At 43.7% G+C, this 21,571-nt stretch overlaps 1 protein-coding gene across 2 annotated transcripts in view; it reads left to right on the top strand.

The window, feature by feature from the left end:
- Positions 1–19,785, top strand: part of Mob3 (MOB kinase activator 3) — a 33,821-nt gene extending 14,036 nt beyond the window's left edge. For both annotated transcript variants that reach the window (XM_077694378.1, XM_077694380.1), the window contains exons 5-7: positions 3,995–4,110; positions 10,941–11,027; positions 12,268–19,785. In XM_077694378.1, the coding sequence (XP_077550504.1) occupies positions 3,995–4,110; positions 10,941–11,027; positions 12,268–12,327 (263 nt within the window). In that variant the 3' untranslated portion in view covers positions 12,328–19,785. The remainder of the gene's footprint in view (positions 1–3,994; positions 4,111–10,940; positions 11,028–12,267) is intronic.
- Positions 19,786–21,571: the final 1,786 nt, after the last annotated feature.

Here is a 21,571-nt window from a genome sequence, read left to right as displayed (position 1 = left end):
CCCTCCACTACGGCACGCCTCATCACCTGCGTTGCGTCGGCGCGTTAAACCCTACAATCAATCAAATCAATCAAACCAGGGTGAGGGAAAAACACAAAGTGTGCATCTCTTTCATTCTGATTTGTCTTTTTTCAATGCAATCCTGCTGCACTCTTCGAAGGTGGTGTGTATTATGTGTTGCTAAAAGAGAGCGCAACTAACATAAATGCTACATTTTAAGGCAAAATCCTCAAGTGCCCCATTCTGTGTAAAACTGCTTTTGTTGTCTGGTAGAGAAAATGACTGCTGGTGTAAAGAGTAAATACAAAACGCATTCCAGTTCGTATGAGAATGGAACTCAAGGCTCCATACTAAGAGCCTAATGCGTTACCACCATGCAGCATCAGCGCGTTGCCAGTGGTGGAACAAGAGTGCTTAGTAGTGTGTGCAGTGCTGAGTATTGCGTGACAGGTGAATGACAGTGCGTGAGTAGAACAGGCACACACCAGACATGGGAACTCGGTCTCTGCGGAAGCATTGGTGTAAAGCGAGGGCTAGACCATTTTATTGTGGTATTATTAAAGCGAAGCTTTCTATCCTTCACTGATGGCACCATTAGTTGCGCAAGACGCACGGCAGAAAAGCCAACTTCGCACAGTGGGTTTCGCAAAACGATGACGATGGTAAGCGAAAGCACATCGAGTGCCTCAAGAAACGAAACGTTTGCCACGGTCGTAGCCACACCTGGGTCTCTCGCGTTACGAAGCCGACGTCTGTCCAATTGCACCATTTCGATATGGTCGAGGCAGTTTGGATTTTGGAGTTTGACTTTCACTCAGGTTGCATGGCAGAAGGCTTTGTGTGTTTGAACCATCTTTCTCTTGAAAAAGGGGGCTTTGTTTTTGTTTTTTAGCTATTTATTGGCCTGTAGAGTAAAAGCTACCTATGGTCGGTGCCGGGGGCATTGGTTGGTGCTTCTCAGTATACAGCAGATTCTCAGGCTTTAGTCAGGACTCCACCTAAAGGGTTCTAAAATCATGATGGCAGCAGCCAGCGGTGGTTACGTTTGCAAACAAGGAAATATTGCGAACCCAACTTAACTTCGTGCCATTTTGTTTGTTAAGACGGTGAGAAATAATGCACTTTTACTCTTGCAAGGTTAGGTACATGAACAGTGAGGTGAAGGATGTATAGTTTACGTTTGAGTATTTGACAGAGTTCCTTTTTAAATTCTTGCAGTCTAAAGACTACACCTTTTGAAATGAAACTAAGGCTTTGCGTTGAGGCTGCTTTTGAGAAGTCTACCTGCAGATGTCGGGATGTTATGGAGTGGGAAGTGTCTGCGACATCGCGCAGCCAAACATTAGGTGGTAGATGCTTTGTCCCAGGCTGTAAGAGTGGGTTTTACAACAATTGCACAGATAGAGTACACTCAACGAAGTTGAGGGCAGTCTCAAATCATTTCGTTAAATCGAGAACTTTGGTGAATTGTGCTAGGCATTTCTTGGTCACTTAATTCGATATATTTGATTATATACTGTAGCAGCTTCCAGCACGCTTATGCGGCGTCGTATTTGCAAAGCATAAATTCCCCAAAAATGAAACTGCGGCCCGCACGCATGAAAAGAGACCACGAAGATTGTTACCTGAACAAGAACTGCCCCCGCCGGGGGTCTACGAATTAATTTCCCACCAAAGAAGTCGGTGATGTTTGCTTGCATGCACTTTCTAAGCAACGACCAGACGGATTTCTCCGGCAAACATCCATAGCATATCAAGGGCATCCATCACTTGATGGGAACTGCCCTCAGTGCGATGGCGAACGGACAACACAAAGCACGCCCCAAAAGATCTGACCAGTGAAGACAGAATCGGAACAGCGCCAGTGCCATCTATGACGTGCGAATGAAACTTTTTTTACCGCTGGCGCTATCTGGGAAATTCAACTCAAAACTCCTGTTTTGCGCCGCGCAGTTTCGTAAAAGTGGGACAAAGGTGCTCCGCGATGTTATCTTTGACGCGCCATGAATTAATTTTGAGGCGTCCTCTATAAGCTGTATTTTTTGAGAAAAGGTTCGTTAAATTGGGACAGGTCATGATATTCATTTCGTTATTTCAAGTTGGTCCAAGCATTGGGCTCTATGGGCAACTGAAGGGGGAATCAGGATGTCTTCTTTAAATTGGGACTTTTGTTAAGTCGGGTTTCATTAATGGAGTTTTGACTGTACATACATTAATGGCTCGTGGATACCCTGAACGCTTCAAAACATGGCCCAGCGTTCAGGAAAGACGCAGAACTAACGTGAACCAAACGGTGAGAGCAGGAGGGCTTCCTGTGGTAAAAATAGGTGCTTGTTTATGAGCGGCAGGGTCTCGACACACAGCATTTCCGCTAAGGCAACACACATACAGCTCCCGACTAAACACACGAGATTCCACCAAACAACAGTCACTTTGTAAAGGCAAGCCACTTTAACCACCACGGTGCGTTTCAAGAAAAGCTGTCCAAACAACTTGAAACAAGCATCCCTCTAACTTGTGCTTAAAAAAAAATACCAGAGCTGTTAAGGTTCTCAAAGTGCACTTGCAGGGAAAACATACCTAAAAGCTGTAACCAAAGCAAAGCAGGCCAATACCCCAAGTTCTGTGCTCCACCTGGTGTGCTTGAGTGGAAGATGTAAACATGAGCCTTCCCTGGGTTGGGGGGCTTGGGCATGCCGCCATGTAGACTGTAACCGTGCAGGAATGGCTGCAATGCATAAATGACCAGGCCTGTTTGGCTTTGTGAAGCCTTGAGTGGCGCCTGCATTTCACTCTGTTTCAGATGAGTGACTTTGCAAAGGGCCTTTATCCTTCTTAGCAACTTCCCACTTAGGACTAAAGCACTAACTTGGTGTGTCCGTGTTTTGTACTGGCATCATGTTTGCATTTACGAATATTTGTGCGTTCATGTGTGCCTGTATTCCTGCACTGGGTTGGATTGATGCGTGTTGTGAAAAAGGCTAGTCACAGTGAGCAGAGCCCGGGGGAACAACTGTCGCTTGGGAAAAACTTTCCAGACTGTCGCGCGCAGTGGTGGCACAGTGTAGCGGTGGCGATAATTTCTCACTTCCACAAGTAATTTTATTTTTATTTCTCCCTTAGTTTTCACACTTTTCGATTTCATGAAATTGTTTATTTTCCAAAGCACTTCCTATTTCTTGTTTCCAGAGTTGTGGCAGTTTTCTGCTGCAGCAACTGAGACATTGCAAGTGTTCGCTTACCGAACTTTGGATGAACCAGCTTTCCTTTGGCTGCAAACCCTTTGGGGTTACCTTGATGAGTATTAAAGGGACACTGAAGTGATTTGTAAACATTGCGGGATTACGCGCGCAAATTGTAGTCTGGAGTCCGTAGGCCATGTTTCGACCACTCTCGCTACGTTTACGCAACTTTATTCACTAGAAAAATCACTTAATAAATGCTGTCGTCCTCTCTGCATCCTCGCCCATTTTCTGTGGCGTTTCATATGACGTCACAAAAATGCCGCTTGGCATGACTGCGCCTACTGCAGGCTCGCCGACCTTCCGACAGAGTCAGTCGGCCCAGCGTTTAGCTCGCCGGCCTCCGACAGGTCACCATAGTTCGTTCATTTACCTGACGTCACTGCTGTTAGTTGGCGTGGCCGCCGCAACCCGCACATAGTACTTTTTCTTCTTTCAGGCTTTATAAAATGAATACCGCCTTAAAGCCCGTCCAACAATGAAAAGTGTGTTTATTTGAGCCAGTCTAGGCAGTGCAAGCAAAAACAGGAGCTTGACAAATTCACTTTAGTGTCCCTTTAAGAGGTGCCGACAGCAGTGGAGAATGAGACACATGCGGCACAGCTTCAAGTACTGCTCACTCTATTAGTGGTCAGTGATTTTAAATACCAAGCTTTCTTTTTGGCTCTTTTTTGCGATCCTATCTTGGCTTTCCTTGTCTAGTCTTGCCTTGGCTTGTCTTTCAACTCCCACTGCCACTCTTACTCTTTCAGACGTCCGGTTCCCGAGGACCTTTGTGCCCACCTGCAAGAAGATTCTGGCCCGGCTTTTCCGGGTTTTTGTGCACGTCTACATCCACCATTTTGACAGGCTCGTCGCCATTGGAGCGGTACGTCCACGGTACAGCACACGCTTGTGGTACACACACCGCAAGTGCGTGTAACGGGCCGTTTGCTTTTTGTGAAAGGTTGTGTAGTTTAGGGATGGAAGCAAAGTACAAAAACTGCTTCACTTGATTGTTTGCACCTCTTATAACGAAGAAATGAAGGGAGGAATATGTGTTACCATGCTTTTTCTGAACAGTCGAGGCATCGTTTCGTGCCGAAACACTCAGCGGTTCTCAGAGAGAGAAACTTTTTGGTTGGATCAGGGTGTCAAGTTGTCTTTAGTGACCCTTTGTAGGGACCTTTAAGCAGGTAAGGTATCACCTCACCAGGTTGAAATCTAGAATGTGTGGGCCTTGTCTTTTTTTGGCTGACTTTCATGCGCATTTTACGCGGAAGGCACATTCAAAAGTGGGGCGTTTGTCGCGCCATCCCGTTCACCAATTCACTGTTTGAACTGTGATGACACATTTGCAAGAGTATAGGGTGAAATTAATGGTTTACGAGCATATGTGACGCGTACAAGCTGGACGTGAACAAACACAGGACCCGTTTACCAAAAACATCAATAAGTTTAAAAGGATCCAAAGGAAAGCTTTACAGTATATATGTTCTAAGTTTCGTCCGACTGATTCACCTTGTGGTATGGTTAGATTTATGGCATTGAGCTGCTTGAAAATTTGGAGTTGATTTCCTGGAGTTGATTTCCTTTGATTTCCTTGGAGTTGATGCCAGACAGCGTTAAACCCAACCATGGAGTAAGAATAAAAAGAGTGCCGGTTTTGGCCCAGAGAAAATTATTTGCGTGGGCTGATGATGCCTCTGCAGTGACGGGCGCCCAGCTTTCACTTTGCTCTCTTCTTCCTTCGCGCTGTCTTTTGCCGTCGTGCCTTTGTACGTTCCTCTCCCCTGCGGCTTGTTTCCTTTTGCCACGACATCTGTCTTCAAACATGTCAAGCTGTGCGCACAATCTCAAGACACGTGTACGCGTGCGGAATCGAGATCTTGGTGCCCAGCCGCATTGAGCGGCGGGGGTGATCGCATACCACCAGATATGTGACGATTGCTTATTCTCTGCCAGGGAGCATTTCGGGAGACTTAGTCAAAGCTGGCTGAAAAGTAGCGATCTAACCCAGCAGGTCTAAGATGCAATCCTACGGCGGTAATTTTGGAAGCACCAAACAATAAATTAGCAGGAGTAACATCGCACACCACAAGGCTATATCGCCTTGTAATAAATTTAGCAATGCACTGCTAGCGTGATTAGGCAACCCAAGAATATCAAATACAATTTTTATTTTAACCCACGTCTTACTGCCTGACGTTGACTGTCGTTTTGCTGTCGTGTAATCTTATCGATGTCGCCAGCGGATAATGCCAGATGCATTACTGAGCAATGTGTTCCGATGACCTGGTTTGTGAAAGCAAATATGTTCTGAAGTAAAGAGCCAGGAGGGCTAATGAGCTATATTCCATCATAAGAAGTGCTTGCATATTTTTTCTCTCACCCTTAATTATTTCAACAAGTGCTGATACCCATGTGTGGGCATGTGCGAGCGCACAAGCGAATGCATGCGTTGCTCGGGGCCACCAGGGGGTGCATGCGCAGGGCTGTTTGGTGCAGTGCAGTAGACCCGCTTACGCGATGCTTACTCAGCTTTCCCCACTGTTATAATTGCTTTTACATTGGTTAAATGTCTTGTATGGCAAATCAACTATGAGGATGCTGTGAGGTTATGGCCAGTTTTTAAACAGACAACAACAAATAAAGTCAAGACTACGAGATGGTACCACAGGATGCTATCTTGGCAGCTTTGGTGACTATTTTATCAGCCTAAAACAAGGACAGTATTGAGCCGTTGCTAGATTAATTTTCTTTAAGTGATATTCCCTTGTTATTGCCCTTAGGTAGCATGGGCTAATTATTAATAGTCTGCTTAGAAATAATAAAAAACATGAATCTGTAACATGCTACAATCCATACCTGTGTCGATGGAAGTCTGTCACCTGCATGTTGTATCTCCATGTCGTAATTAACAGCTGGACAACCAGTTGAGGGGTCACAAGTGTTCAGATGTTGGAGAGTGAGGAAGGGGAGGTGGCAAGTGATGTGTCGGAAAAGCAAAGAACATATTGCCACTGCCGCGCTGTAATACTGGAAGATTTCTCGAAGCGTCCACCCTCCTTCCCCTGCCAGGGTTGTTTTAGCACTACTCTCAACTAGTCTGAATTGATAAAAGGAGAATACTCTGTTTAGATTAAGAGCAACACTCGAAGAAACAGCTTTCACATAATTCAAATAGTTACAGGGGCCATGCAGACAAAATACAAGTTTGTTTTATTCGAAAGATTTGGTGTTTTATAGTGCCCCCAGCGCTTGCCTGGCAACAGACGATGCTTTATTCACTGAGAAGTTCGCCAGTTTAAGGGGGGACGCAGGTCTTAGAATGGTCAGAAACGGCCAAAATGTCGATTTTGAGAAAAATCTAATTTTTGGAATTATTGTACCTTCAGGCACCTGCCTTAAAAATGTCACCATTAAATATTCTAAAATCATGTTTTGAAGTGCCTCAGGGGCCACGAAATGCCCCAAATTGGACAAAAGTTGTTTCGAATTCCCGCGCGTGTTGTGGGCGAGGCAGCTGACCGATCACCGCCATCTTGGCCTTCATTTGAAGCTTGTTTCTTAGTGTGCATTTTGCGACATCTCAAAATGGCATCGCTTGAGTTGGACAACCGCCCTTGCCAGTTTTCCAAAGGAGCCTTCCGGGCCGCCGATTGGCTGGAGTGCGCGCGCAGTTTGAGTTCACCGCCTGACGCTTCCCATTGCTCAGCGCAACTGCTACGTCTTTTTTTTTTTTTTTTCTTTAAACATTTGCTTTTATGGCGTCTGCTACGCATGTCTGGAGTCTGCTGTTCTGGCACAGTGCTTGCTTAGAGCAGTTCTGCTAGATTTTTTTTAGGGGTCTTGATTCTTCCATCGCATACGTCTGTGACTGATGCTAGGAGACATACGTTTGAAAAAATTACACCATCTTCCCGTGGGGAACCCTGATGAGGATGCGAAGCATCGTGGCGGTTCCGTGTGGTTCCATTGTGTTGCCGTTATGTTGAGTGATCAGGTTTTTACTAGCGCCAGAGGGAATTCCGTGTCCGGGTCCACACCGGTGGCAAAGGCACGCAAGTACTGTTGTGTTACGGTGAGTAGGCGGCGGTTCTCGAGGCGCCGAAACTCGTCCATCATGTTCTTGTCGATGTTGTCGTCTCTGTGGTAGAATCGGTAGTCTCCGTCAGCGTTGGTGAGGTAAAGGTTGTTGACATTGGTGCACCGGCTGAGAGCAATGTACACGCCCTCCTCTTCGCAGCTTTGTCTTCTCCTTCTTCTTCTTCGGCAGTTCCCCTACGGGAAGATGACGACGGGGGTTGAACGCGAACCTATCGCGTGATGGATTCTTTGGTTGGCCAATCCCTAGGGGCATCCTGCCACACTCAGCATCAGAGGCGCTGCGGACGGGGCTGGTTGAACTGCAAGGCGCGTGCCTGCCACAGCTTTCCCACGGGAAATGCAACATCCTCCTCTAAAGTTTTCAGTTTGTCGTTTCTGTTGACGTTCAGCTTCGCGTGCCTTCGTTGTATCAGTAGCTTCTTGACGTAGTTTGAATGAGTCAAGGACATAAGGCGCGTTCGTAGCACTTGCTCCTGTCCCGGATTTGTAGCGTAGTGGGAAGAGCACCGCGTACCTTCCGTTGCGGCCAGAGGGTCGTGGAATCGAAACCGGGCGCCGCTAACTGTTTAATTTTTTATAGTGTAGTATCGCGCAGCTGTGGGTGTAAGGAGGAGAGTTGCGCATGCGCAGTGTGAGTGCGGACGCCGACGTGGGACATGCTGAGACCATAAGATGCTTTCGCGTCTAAAAGATGACCGTACAGGAAGCGAAAGCGTTGTCCGCCTAACCGAAGGTCGCATGATGCGACTTCGGGCCACTCAACTCAGCTGGATGAAAATTGTTCGCCGCCTCGTATTGCATCGCCTGTCCCATTGCCTGACCAACTACTTCTGTAGTCCCAACCTGGTCCAAGCACGTCTTGGCGACTTCACAGAAGGTATTACATGGCGGAGGAGATCGACTCGCGTACGGAACACGCAGATGAGATACAGCGCGGCATGGAGACCAAGTCAGCAACGCAGTGAAAATTCAACCTCCTTGGAGTGGATCTCGAGCACCCGGAGGAAGAATCCGTCACAGATTTTGTCTTAGTGGACACGGCAACACTGAGAGACCTTTTTGCGCACGTCAAGTGCGCCAAGTGCGGGCTGGCGGCGCCGGATTTGAAGAAGGCTGAGAGGCAGTACGGACTCGCCGTGAAGCTCGAGGTGACGTGCTCGGTTTGCGAACATCGTGTGGAGCGTTTTTCGTCATCAGGGACCAAAGGATCTGGCAAAATCACTCCTTTTGAGGTGAACTTAAGGGCTTTGAAAAGTATTCAAAGCATCAGAAAGGGGGTGACTGCCCTGTCGGATTTTTGTGCTGGGATGAACTTGTCCCACAGAGGCCCACACCACAAGACGTTCCAAGCACATTGAGAAAAGTGGTTCAGGTTTGCAAGGACACTGCAGCAGCCTCAGAAGCTGATAGTGTGCGTGTCGTCAAGGGCTTGTACAGGGACCTTGCTCAGCCACCAAACAACATTGATGTGATGTTTGATGGCACGTGGATGACCAGGAGATGGTCTTCACACATTAAACGGGGCTGCATCATCAAAGTGTACACCGGCTTGGTGATTGATCATGTAGTCCTCTCAAACTTTTGCCTCGATTTGTGCCATCGGACCCAAACCTTCAGGTGAGGGCTACGAAGATTGGCTGGCGGAGCACAAGTGCCAGCAAAACATTTTTGCACGTTTGTCTTTCGGCTACATTTTTTTCCCATAATGCTCTTTTCAAGGCCAACATTGCAATGCATTTGTGGAGAAGGCACTGCATAGTGTCCCACCGTTGTATTCTCTTAAACTTCCAGCGCAAAAACCGCGAATAAAATAGCCTCACCAAAGAACAAAAAAATAGGGCATCTTCTGCTGTACCCAATATTCTGGGTACCAAAGTGCACTGTAATGAACGATGGCAGTTTACAAAGGTCTGTTGCAGTTTTCATGATGCCAGCGAGACGGCGCCACATTTCACAACACCAGCAAGACGCCAACCGATTTGAAGTCGATGAATTTTGCCGAATTCCTGATGGTGTTGGCCTCTGGTATCTCCAGTTGTAGTTGGCATTTCTGGAATCCAAGGACAGTTTTGAGAATGGGAAGAACATGTCTTTGCTACTGAGAAATATTGCACACTACTGACGGTTCATCCCATAGGACATGGCCTAACTTCAAATGGACTTCTCTCAGTTCCATATTTTTGGTCGTTTCCCTCAGCCTTACGCAGCTTTTTGGAAACTTCCTTTTGCTTCATAAGCTCAATCTTGCTACCGTTTTTTTTTTTTTTTTTTTCAGTACAACCTGAGGCACCCAATGACATTCTTATTTTTTCTGTTTAGGCTATGCATGTAATGACTTGCAGTTATTTTGATAAGCCAAAATATTGAATACTGCCGTCTTTTATACTTGACCTATATTTTTGGGATGCCATGACTTTAGCGAAAAACTAAGACTGTCATCGGGTATGAAAACTCTCTGGCTGTCAATTTATGTAATTAAAACTCGCAAAATGCAATGTGAAAGTTTGTTAAAGCTGTGTAAGACATTACCTAGTTACGGTTAAGACTGTATGATAACTTTCAAACTAGCAGCACTAGCTCAAATATAATCGCATATTACAAATCTATAGAGAAAAACACATTTGTGTGCAAATTTTTACAAGTTTCTACCCATAAATAAAGAAGTTAGTTTTAAGACCTCCCTCCCCCCTTAAATTGTCCTTTTTCTGCAAAAGTGGAGGAATCAAATCGCTGAAAAGAAGCAGTAGAAGGAATTTTGGTGTTTTCCTTTCTAGGTGTCTTGTTGTGGCTATGCAAACCTGTTCTGAAATGTGTTTAATTTTTTCTCCTACTGGAGTGGCTGCACCTGTTCTTTTCGTTTGTATCGTGCCCACCTGCTTGAACCTGTGAAATTATCCGCAGTATGAAATGAATGAAATAAAGTGAGAAGATCAGTATTTATGGTGAAACAGGTGACAGTAAGAAGAGCTGTAAAACCCTCAGGCTTTAGATGTGCAAGTAGTTGAAATAAAATGAAAAACAACGCGAGCAAGTATGATGGCATGGCAGTGGTGTTGAAAATGACCACGAAGGGTGTGTGGTGTTCTCCTACGAGCAGTAGAGGCAAACTAGCACCCCAGGCTTCCACCAAATAGTAGTTAAAAAAAATTGCGTCGCCTAAACTGTGCAGCCACAAATAAGAGTAGAACAAATGAACTTCATGGTCTCCTAATGAGAATTAGTAAAACTGAGCGTCTCTGAGATATCATGCGGAACGATACCTTCATTTTGTGCCTTCGTAATTGCTCTGATTGATGTAAATAGCATTTTGACAGTTATTTCTAATTGCTCTGATTGATATAAGTGGCCTTTCTACGTTTGTTTTAAGCAGGCAATGGGGACAGTCTGTTGAAACAGGCTACAAAAATAGATGCTGGTGTCTCATCACGGGCTGTTGATGTTGCCCACAAGGCCACAGGCGATAAAATTATATTTTCTGTCAAAAAAAAAAAAAAAGAGAGAGAGAGATTGCTAGGGTTTGTAGTGTGACAGGTGCGTCTAACTGGACTGGAAAGGTAACGGCAACTTTTTTGACCACCGTCTATTTTGTGGTTGTTGCTTTGCCCACAGGAGGCCCACGTGAATACGTGTTACAAGCACTTCTACTACTTCATCACGGAGTTTGACTTAGTGAGCCAGAAGGAGCTGGAGCCTCTGGTGAGCCACCTCGTTTTTTTTGGCCGTTTAGGATAGCTATGTTGGACAGGTTAAGTAGCAGTGGATCCTTCGATGGACTGTGCTAAGGACGGTATGCTTGAGCAAATATCCCGATTGAGGGAAGAAAATGATACAAAACTCGTAAATGTCTGACAAGAATCCTGTTGCATGAGAGGAATGGGTCGTAAATGCACGGCCATTTTTGTTGATTTTTAGGGACGCAGCAGACTTCAGGAGGCAAATTACTGTGATCGCATACTTTTATTTATTAATTTGTCTGGGGCTCCTTATAATGCTCTCATTTGATTGTTAGTGAGGGAAAGAGCCCTAAATAAAGTGAGGGAAAGAAAAAAAAATGCGGGAGAGAACTTATAAATAATGGCAGCAACAATTTTGATAACATGGAAATGCCAATAAAGGCGCTAATATAACATTGACTTCCAACTGTCCAAAAATAGAGAAAGTGGGGAGTTAAGGTCAGACACTGCTGGGATCAAATCCAGTTCAAAACCATCAAAATAATGCAAGATGCTCACTAAGCGTACACATTTAGGTCATAACGCTAGCAGAGAAAGCAATCTCAAGGCAGCAAAGGATGGTAAGCCATAAAGCAACATCGGGGTAGTCAGTGCTTAGCAGTGAAATAGAAGTGAACTCGATTATAAAACAATGTTGAGTCACGTATAGTTGTATTGTTAGACAGGTCAGTTAAAAATGCTCTAGCCTGGGGAAACAAGGCTGAGTGAAATGCTGAGGTCTTGCTGAAGATATTTATCACGTCGAAATAATAATGCAACTGCATAACTATATAAGAGTAGTGTCCTGGGCGTCCTGTTGGTACTCCATTACTAAAAATAATTGTGCAACAAAAGGGGGAGACAGGGAGGAAGTGAAGACGGACGCACACAGATGGAAAGATGGCGCCGTGTGTGTCCATCTTCCCTTTGTCCCTGTCTCCCCCTTCTGTTGCGCAGTTATTTTTAGTAATGCGTAACTATGGCTGTTTGCAAGGTTTCTCAGAGGGTAATGGTTTAAGTTTAGCAGTGTGCATTTCTACGGGATGTATGCTGAGAGCTGTGGACAGAACAGTGATCATCGGACGAATGAAGTGAATTTACAATTTTTGCTTTGTGCCGATGCAGCAGTTGTATTCTCGTGACACTAAGTTTGTCACTGTGTTCCGAATCGCTTGGAGCGTTGTCCTGCAGGCGTTGCGAGCTGTTTGTTTTATTTGATGCAGACGGAGATGACGAGGAAGGTCTGTAAGGACGTCGTGATCCTGAGCCCTCGTCACAGATGAGACGCCGCTGCAGCCGCACCACTGTAATGCTCGTCGTGATGTCCACTGTCGATGCATCCTGTTCCGTCTTCGTCCGTCACATTGTTGTTGCGTCCACCGTTTTCGCACCGTAGGGGGCTCCGCCGATCGTGGATACTACTATGCCGCCGACTATAGCAGAACGGAAACTTCTAGTCTTGCTGGCAGGGGCACTACTAACCATTGCAACTCGCACGAACCGGCGGATTCCTGAGTGCTCTTGCCCAAAGCAATGCTTGTCTTCGCTGCATGCCTTGATTATGCACTAGAGATTTATTAGGCTACTGCCTTTTTATATACACGCTGCTTTGCCTTGCTCTGTGAATAGCATGCTTTAAAACTTTCCTTGTTATTATTTTTAAAAATCTTTAGGGCGACTTTTTATCTTTTGAACTGCAGTGTACAAAGTTAGAAGGCCGGAGGGGCACCTGCTTTTTGGGGTATCTGAGCCTTCGAACCTATGTCTTAAAGATGCTGCTTTGGAAATGTTAGGTTTTCCTACACTTCTTTTAAAGATCTTATAATATTTACAGTTTAGCCACTCTCACACTTTGGCACACACAAAGTGCACATTGAACAAGTTAACGTTACGTCCAATAAGTGAAGTTTTAAAGACAAGCTTTCTTTTTTTTTTTTTTTTTTTTTTACTACGAGTTATTTTTTGTACGGGCTTTTTAATCCTTTCAAAAGGGGCAGCATTTTGTTTAGGGTGGACTATTGACAAACGAGAAGTTTTGTTTGACCTTGAAAGCTCCATAAATACTTTCGCAGACGTTTATTAGATAACAGAGCTTGTTGCTTTGCTTGCATAGAGGCTCATTGTCAGAAATACTATCTGTGGCGTGTTGAAAATGCAATGTCAGTGCCATTCTGTTCACTGCGTCCTTTTTTGGGTAGATGAGCAGTGCAGTGTTTTGACGTACAAAAGAGACTGCGTTAATGTGAGTATCTCGCATGTCTTTGATGTCGTTTTTTTTTTATGTTTTTTGTTCTTTCCTACACCAAAATGACTGCATTGTAATGCAGTGTGTGAGGCATTATTTTTTCTCATCAATCTGTCTTTTTGACATGTGCCTTATCTTGGTGAGTGTTGTCTATTCCTAGCTTCTGCTTGCATGCTTCCCAGTGTGTTTCGTTTTCTTTGACTTGGCTCGAGGCATTTTGCTTGCTTTTTCTTTGTGTGGCATGCTGTATAGGACTGAAGCAGATCACAGGTCACCACCTAGTTACTGCTGTTTGTGATGAATGCTGGAGGTTTTTCTGTCACTGAAATTCTATTGCATCTCTTCGTGTACTAGGGCTTAAATGCTGCATTCCTTTATAGTGGTGGTAGGCCCATTCAGTCTCTTCCTAATTTGCTTCAGTTGAAACGTAAACGTAGAATGCTGATTATGTCCTCACCGTAGGTTCTGCTTAAACCTGCAGTGATGGCTTTGTTACCATGCATGTTTTTGGTAATTTGGTTCAAGGTTACAGCGGCGGTATTTTCTTTCAATGGACGAAAAATGTGGTGATGCCAATGCATTTAAGCACTTGGTACACATCGAAGAATCCTGGCTGACTCGAAAAAAATTCACCAGTTTCTCTATTGCGTCTTTTTCCTGGGGCTACTTCATACTCTTGTCATGTATTGTTGACACATAATGAGAAATATTGATTTTTTTTTTTCGGTTCTGTATTAGTTTGAGTAAAGCTTCTGGTTAAAAAAGTGTTCTGGTTAAAAAAGTGGGAGTAATATTCTAAATGAAAAAAAAAAAAAAATGTCATACTAATTTGATGGCATGCCTCCAATGCTCCCATCGACCTGCAGATTTCCAATTTCAAATTTGAAATGGAGTAATTTAGAACTAGCTCTTATGGGGACTATTCAGACAACATGCAATTTTGCTCTGTTTGAAAGATGGGACAGTCTATACCTCACTGCAGTTTTGTTTGGGATGCGATTTTGTTTCTTTTGTGGAGGATACTGTACGGAAAACAGGATGGATTTCAAATGGCCTGCTTGTTTCTCAACCCCGACTACAAACTTGCGTTCTTTACACCTGCTAGGGTAGGGTAGACAAAATGCAGGCAGTCAGTACACTGTACATTACCCTTATTCAATTGCTCAAATTCTGTCCTGTGACATTACGAGGGAATCTGGCAGTCTAGCGGATGAGTCGCCACCCTCTATTCGGGTTTTTTTATTAACTCTTCCAACTTATTTGGTTACAGTTCGCGTGCTTGTTAATATGGTACGGCAATCTTTTGCACAAAGCACAGTTGCACGTTGTCTTCAGGATTCCTTCTAACACCTTTGCGATGTCTGAAATCTCATTCTCTGTTGTTAATAATCTGGCAAGGCAGCAGTCCAAGTGATGTTCTTACTATGTTTTTATTATATTTCTTTTCTGCTCGGTTTGGAAAACGCTGTTCTTAATAGCAGCTTGTCATCCAACTGTCGTAGAAGGCAAACCTTTCAATCACTGCATCATTAGATTGACACATCGGTAATTTCAGCACGCTATTCCCACCGAAACCTTTTTTTTTTTTTTAGTGAATGTAATATGAACGTCTGGTGTCAGTACTTTTGATGGGTCTCTCCAATAACATTGACAGTGCGTCTGACAGCCATTGACACTGGCACGAGCTGTTCAGAGCATACCAGAGTGAATGATAAATTACACCATCAGAAATTACTTTAGTGTGCATAAAGCTCACTTGTCCAAGTTGATTATACTTTTAACTTTGAATTAGACTTGGCTAAAACGGAACTTTGAATTAACCCAGGTCATATGCAGCCACAAGTCAGTGTAATGGACCCAGTTTGGTGAATCTTAGATGAGCTTTTTGTCGCCGCTCAGTCCTAGCTTTATAGGCATGCAGAAACCTCTAATCAGTGAAATTTACGCTTTTACAAAGTGTTCGCTGCACATTCATTGCCTTCATTAGGTCGAGGTTTGACTATAATTTGGTAGTATGCTACCAACAGTTGTAGCTACCTGTTCTACTCGTGGGCATTTTGTTTTGAGCAGCTTGACGTCGCTGTGCGCTTGTGCTCAAACATTTTAGCTTTATGAAACAAAAAAAGAGTAGTATTTTATTCATGCAATGTAAGTTGTGTCATTATGACTACAATGTTGTCACCATGCCTTGGAGAAGTGTGAGTTAAGTAACTGCAATGATGTTCGGTTGGCGATAGTCCTGTACTCGATTGAGGCTAGTAATTTAGGCCACGGGTGCTATCAATATGTGTGGTACTTATAGTTAATCGAGTAGTTTTACGAAATGCCCACAAAATGTTTACGAGAAAAAAAAAGTTTTATTTCCAAGCTTGCAGGCACAACATTTACTGCTGAGTGCAGAAAGGTTTGTTTCAGTGGAAACAAAACACAATTCCGTCCTTAGTTCCGTTTCAACACATCAGGGCATTCAACTTTGGAAGCGTTGACGTAGTTGGGCTTACCCTGCAAAATGAGGGCATTGATATGGAATACCTGGTTTAACAGTCTATGGTTGCCTTCAGTCAGCTTTCAATAAGCCTGTGTATCCTTTGCTTGCACTTTTATAGGCTTTTATTTGCTATGTGCAACTGAGCGTGTGATAGTGCTGCAATTATGATTGGTTTACTGCTAATCGTTTGCTGGTGCAAGAACTTGTTTGTCTATCGCTTTGTGTTATATCTGAACAAAGCACTCTTGCAGTGGTCCTTGTATCAAGCCCTGCAAAGGCATGCGTAGAGCCTACCAAGCTGTCATTTTGGCCATTTTATAGTAAGGACTGATCTCTGCTTGCCTTTTTTGTGTGTGTCCGTGTGTCAGTCTGAAAAGTCGGCTTTGCCGCATAGCACAGCATAATATTAAGCAGTGGCTGTGGAAAAAAAAAAAAAAAAGCAAGGAGCACTTCAACACCCACAAAAAGAAAAGAAACTGCACCTGTTAGTACTTTCTTTGTGTGCTGGAAAATGAGTGTACACATAGTAGTATGAAAAATCGTAACTTAGACGTCTTCCCCTCCGCCCTGGTTGAGAGGTCCTTAGGCTGATTTAACCTGCCTACGAAAAGTTGCCAACACATTCACGGTTGAGAACACCACACTAAGGATGGAAAATGCTGGCAGTGCTTATCTTATGTTTGCACAAAGCGGAGTGGTGTAATGAATATGCTGTTCTCTTATCTGTATGAGCTAAATGTTATCTATTGTAGCTTTGCAGCCTTACTACGTTTTGTATAAATGTACATTGACTGTCCATAATATATACGATGCACAATTGTGATCCGCTTATCCTGTGCCCGCTATTTTAATGGTCAGTGCTGTGTGCTTGGACGTTTACGTGTTTCTCTTAACAAATGTAAATATTGTGCGTTGAGAAGAATCGAGCCCGCGTGTGTTTTTATGGGCCAGGCTGTGTGTGGGGCATTTGAGCGTGGTTTTCAAGGGTGACTTTGTGGCGACAGTACGGGATATTCAGGAAAGAAATGTTTCGATATGGAACGTGGCTGGTATGTTTGAAGGACATTGCATATGGCTGCAGGTGGTTGTTCTTTAGGGTTATAATTGATACCACATTTACAGAGATTTTCCCCATGTTTGCTGGAGTCTTTTCAACCTTACAAAATAATTATATTCGGACTTGATTCACCAGAATATGGGGCATTTCCAACCCCTTCCTACTAGGCTTAACCGAATCTGCTAATTTTTTTATAGCTCTATCCAAAGTTATATCATCCACAAAGAATTGTTAAAACAGCATCACTCATGGAAATTGAACTTAAATATGACGGTGAATTCATGCTTACGAAGTTATTTTTCTGTTAGACTTAGCTGTTATTAGACATGTGAATAGTGGAGCACAACTTAAAACAAAAAACAAATTTAGAAAAGGTGACTTGAGAATTCACTACAACAGTACTTATGTGACTGAGCTACGGCCTTTGGGATAAGTACTGACAGAGTTTGACTCTATTTTTGGTGTAATGTAGCTGATTGGGACATATATACACAAGTATATGTCAAACGGGAGTTCAGCCTTATCTCGCCTTTGTCCTAACTCGTGACCTGCTTGCAGTGCATCGAAAGAATGGAATGTTTTTTACGATGAGAGTGAGGTGTTTCTGAGTGGTATTTTGAACACAGGAAGTGCTTGATGCAGAGCTGAACCTCTTGCATCAGTCCGTGGCTTTTGAAAGGCCGGTTGAATGTGGCGGTCGCGTGCGTGGGACTGCACTTGTGCTTCCATTGTGTCTGGCATTGTGTGTGGTGTCTGGCACAAATTGTAGGCATTTGTTTTGGCTTCGTTTGGTGTGTTGAAGGTTTTATGCACAAATTAAGGCTTTTTGCATTCTGCTTAGCTTGTCTCGGCTCACTGTTGCTATTTTCTTGTCTTGGCTTGGCTCACTATCCTTCCCACTGAGTGCAGTGTTACTCCCTGGCTTCCCATCCATCATGAAAAGTTTCAATCGATGAAGTTTTGCATGACTGTCTGTCGGACATAAGTGTTATATAAGTGTTATATTTCATGTTAAGTGCACTGCGTACTTTTGTGCCTTTTTCACACTTTTCTTCTAAAACCTTTTGTCCCTTGAAAACCAAGCACCATTTGCTATTGCCATGATTTGGGAAACAAGCTGTCAGGGCTTCAAGAGAACATTTTGAGTTGTTTTTGCGTATTGTCATTAATGGATTTTTTCAAATTTGGCAGTGATCAGAAAATGTCCTGAGTTATAGGACAGCCCGAAAAATTGAGTTTAAAAAAGAGATGATAGGTTACTATACAGTCCCACTGAAAGTGTTGGACTTGTAGAATCCAGTGGTGACAGTATGCAATTTTAACCCAGTGTTCTGGCCTGTGCAAAAATGTTCCGTTGCCTTCACCCTTCATTTAAGCTTGCTTGCATATTCACTGTTAATCATATCAGCGTTTATGCTGTTGTATATTTGTATTTTTTTAACAGTGACTGCAAATTAACCCTCTTTCATGGCTACATTTGCGTTGTATAGCTTGGCTCGAGTTGGCCAAGAAATCTATTGTCATTTGTGTGATTATTTTAAGTGACATGTGCTGTGCCGTTATTAACTATATAGTTCTTTATGCGATGTACTAGGAAACAGTCATTGAAAAAAAGCTTATGCTGGCGTTTTTTATGCATTCTCTTTTTTACGCATATTATGGTGCCCTATTTTCATCAAATGGTATATTTATTTCGTTCATGAATAACTGTCATCCCTGTAGCTGCCTGCAACAGCAAACTAATATCCTCTTGCATGATACTTTATTAGCCTTTTTTAGTTTATTTTGCTCTGACCTCCTGATGTAAGGTACGGGTGTGCAATTGTGGTCATCAAAATTGGTGTTGTCAGCTGTTGCAACTTGAGTGGCAAAACCAAGAAGCTGATTTTTACTGTTCACTGAAAACACCATCTCAGTGTCCTTAGGCATCCTGAAAGGACATATTCACACTTTTTCGTTTTTATATGTATTGCAGGGAATGAGGTGTGAGGAAACTGCAGCACAAACATTTCACTCAGTGCACTTAACAGAGTGGCATCCCTGTTGTTCCTTTGAGAAAGTGGAGTAAGGTGGCATGTAAGCTAACATAGGAATCTTGCTTTAGGGTGTTATATACAAAACAATCTAAATATGAGTAGTTGGCCAAATAATCTAAGTGAATAGTGTTTTGCTGCTAGTGTGTTGACAGCAGCCTTATGTCAGTGTTTTCATTGCGTCAGCATTGAAAACCGTTTCATAACTTGGAAGCAGAATTTGTAAAGTGAATATTACAACCATGGAAATCCTAGATTATAAATTTGCTTTAGTGGTTGTGTGGGATTCTACTGGTGGCAATCTGTAGTTGTCATAAATTAAGCAACCTTGAAAGCAAGCAGAGTGGTAGATACTGAATTCAGTGATTAATGGGTATGAGTTAGACAACTTCAATAAGTCCATAATGCAAACTGTCCTAGTAGAAAGTCCCCATAATGGTTAGTTATTAGGGAGTTGTCTGCTAATCATGTAATTGTGCCATATTGATTAACAGCCAGTGTGCATCTTGGCCACTTAGAATCCTCGTTTAAAATATTTTCAGTCTGTTGTCTACCTGTGTAGAGAAACAGAAATAATGGTTGAAAAAGGCGCACACTTTGCAACTGCTCTACAGCCAAAAATAGAAAGTGACCACCTATAAGAAAAATTGCGCACTCGTGCTTTGGCTCCTTCAGCAGCAATATGAACCGCTTGTTGTGCTTTGTGCAAACTGGCAGCCCAAATGCAGGGCAAAGGTTGATGATTGAGATGGATCTATATTTTGCTTTATCCCTGCAGTCCCTGAGTGCACAAGACAGGATGTTCATTTCCCACCCAGCTTTTCTATTTCTATATTTCTTTCCTGCGCTGTTTGGTCCTCGCATGTGAAGTGTATGTATTGGCCACACCACGAGAATAAAAAGATTGTTGATGGTTAATATGTGTTTTTTTTTTTTCAGGCCATACCTAAGCTCAGCTGTATGCGACACATTCGAAATATATGTTCATGTATATAGAATTACCTATTTTGTTTGCTTACAATGGAGGTAACTTGTGTAGTGTTGTAAGTGATGTACAAGCAAGCCTTGGAACAAAGTAAACATTGTTTGCTCCACTGATAAGGCATGATTAAGTTTTAAATTGGTGCTTTTTTTGTCCTAGTAGCGAGTTACCTTGCCAACGATAGGTAAATTAATTTCTTTTACAATAAACCTGTTTCCACTGGTTACCACTTGTTTTGTCTGAGCCAGCTCTAAATCTGACGAACAGGAGATATGCAACTTGTCAGGGCTTTTGGTGCTTTCTTACTTCCTGCCTTTGTTCAATAACTTGAAATACAGTGACTTGACTGCAGCATGTATACGCAAGCGATTGCGAAGGCTGCAATTTCAACAGATCCTGACTCCTGAAGCACCTAGTGTCGATGCTATGAAGTACATATGGTCTCGGTGCAGTTGAACTGATGGGCTCGTGCAACAGTTTTGTTTCTGGTTAGCACGATGGAGTTACCGCATAGCAAGCTCAGATGACGTCTGGATGTACTGACTAGCGAGTGTTCAAGGCCGCGGTAATCTCCGCGCCGCCGGGGAGGAGAGAGCGCTCAAGGCCACCACGTTGAATCAGCGGGTCACGTTATCAGCCGCGCACGTTCCCCTTTTCCGCAGTCGCCATCTCGTACTCGAGGGTAGGAGAATGGGGCCCGCTTTTGAATAAGCTGCATCTACGGACATTGCTATTTCTGCCGTAAAGTTGGCTTTGCCGCATGGCGTTTTTGTGTAGGATATCTTCGCCGCTGACAACCTCGAGGCAACCTCATTGTTGCGCCAGTTGCGTGCAGTACTTGCTGTGCCTCGCTGCGAATGCTCAGTCCGTTGTGGAGTAGGCCCCGCAGTATGTATGTATGTATGTACGTATGTACGTATGTATGTATGTATGTATGTATGTATGTATGTATGTATGTGTGTATGTATTGCTCTATATGAAGGTCCACCAGCAGGCGCAAATTGTCTCGCCTAGTCGCGCAGGGGCGGACACCGGAACGCCTGGGAGGTGGGATAGGGAGAAAAGAGTACATAGGAATAGGGGGATAGGGTAGAGGGCTTACATGAATCGTATACAACACGTAGGCAGTATAGGTGAAAAAAAAAAAAAGAGGAGTTAAACAATTGAGCGAAGGACGAATACATATAAACACTAGACATATACAATAAACATCAAGGTACAGAGCACAATGGTTTAGCAGGTCCAAACATAGCATTTGCACATGCAAACTGAAGGAAGTGGCGACTGCAAACGGCCGAACAGGTAGCAAATCTTATTCGCCAGGCAGACCGGACGAGAGGCTTCCTGGTCAATTAGGGGGCTAACCACACCCGTCTACCCCTTCCTTTTAAGCTCAATAAACGTTGTACCAACCAGCGAAGCGCAAATGCGACCTATGGGATCACATATCCTCATTTTCCCGAAATTTAATGGTGCAATGCAGGCGGGCTTTATAAGAGCGAGAGAGAGAGAATAACTTTACTACGAGCACCGCTTTAGTGGAGGGCTACGGATTAGTTCAGGCAACCTGGGGAGCGACATCTCGTGCGTGTTGTTCGTCGCCCGCATCTGAAAAACGGCTGTTAAGGCCTAAGTACCGGGGCAAGTATTAAAAAAGACTATTGTCTGTCTGCATATTTCTCGATTCACCTGGCAAAGTTGAAAAAATTCTTGAACAAGTAG

Source organism: Haemaphysalis longicornis, unplaced genomic scaffold (genome assembly GCF_048455015.1).
Source record: "Haemaphysalis longicornis isolate Haplotype H1 unplaced genomic scaffold, Haemaphysalis longicornis Haplotype H1 scaffold_12, whole genome shotgun sequence".
NCBI lineage: Eukaryota > Metazoa > Arthropoda > Arachnida > Ixodida > Ixodidae > Haemaphysalis > Haemaphysalis longicornis.
Note: the sequence above shows the minus strand (reverse complement) of the source record. Positions and strands in the feature narration are given on the sequence as shown.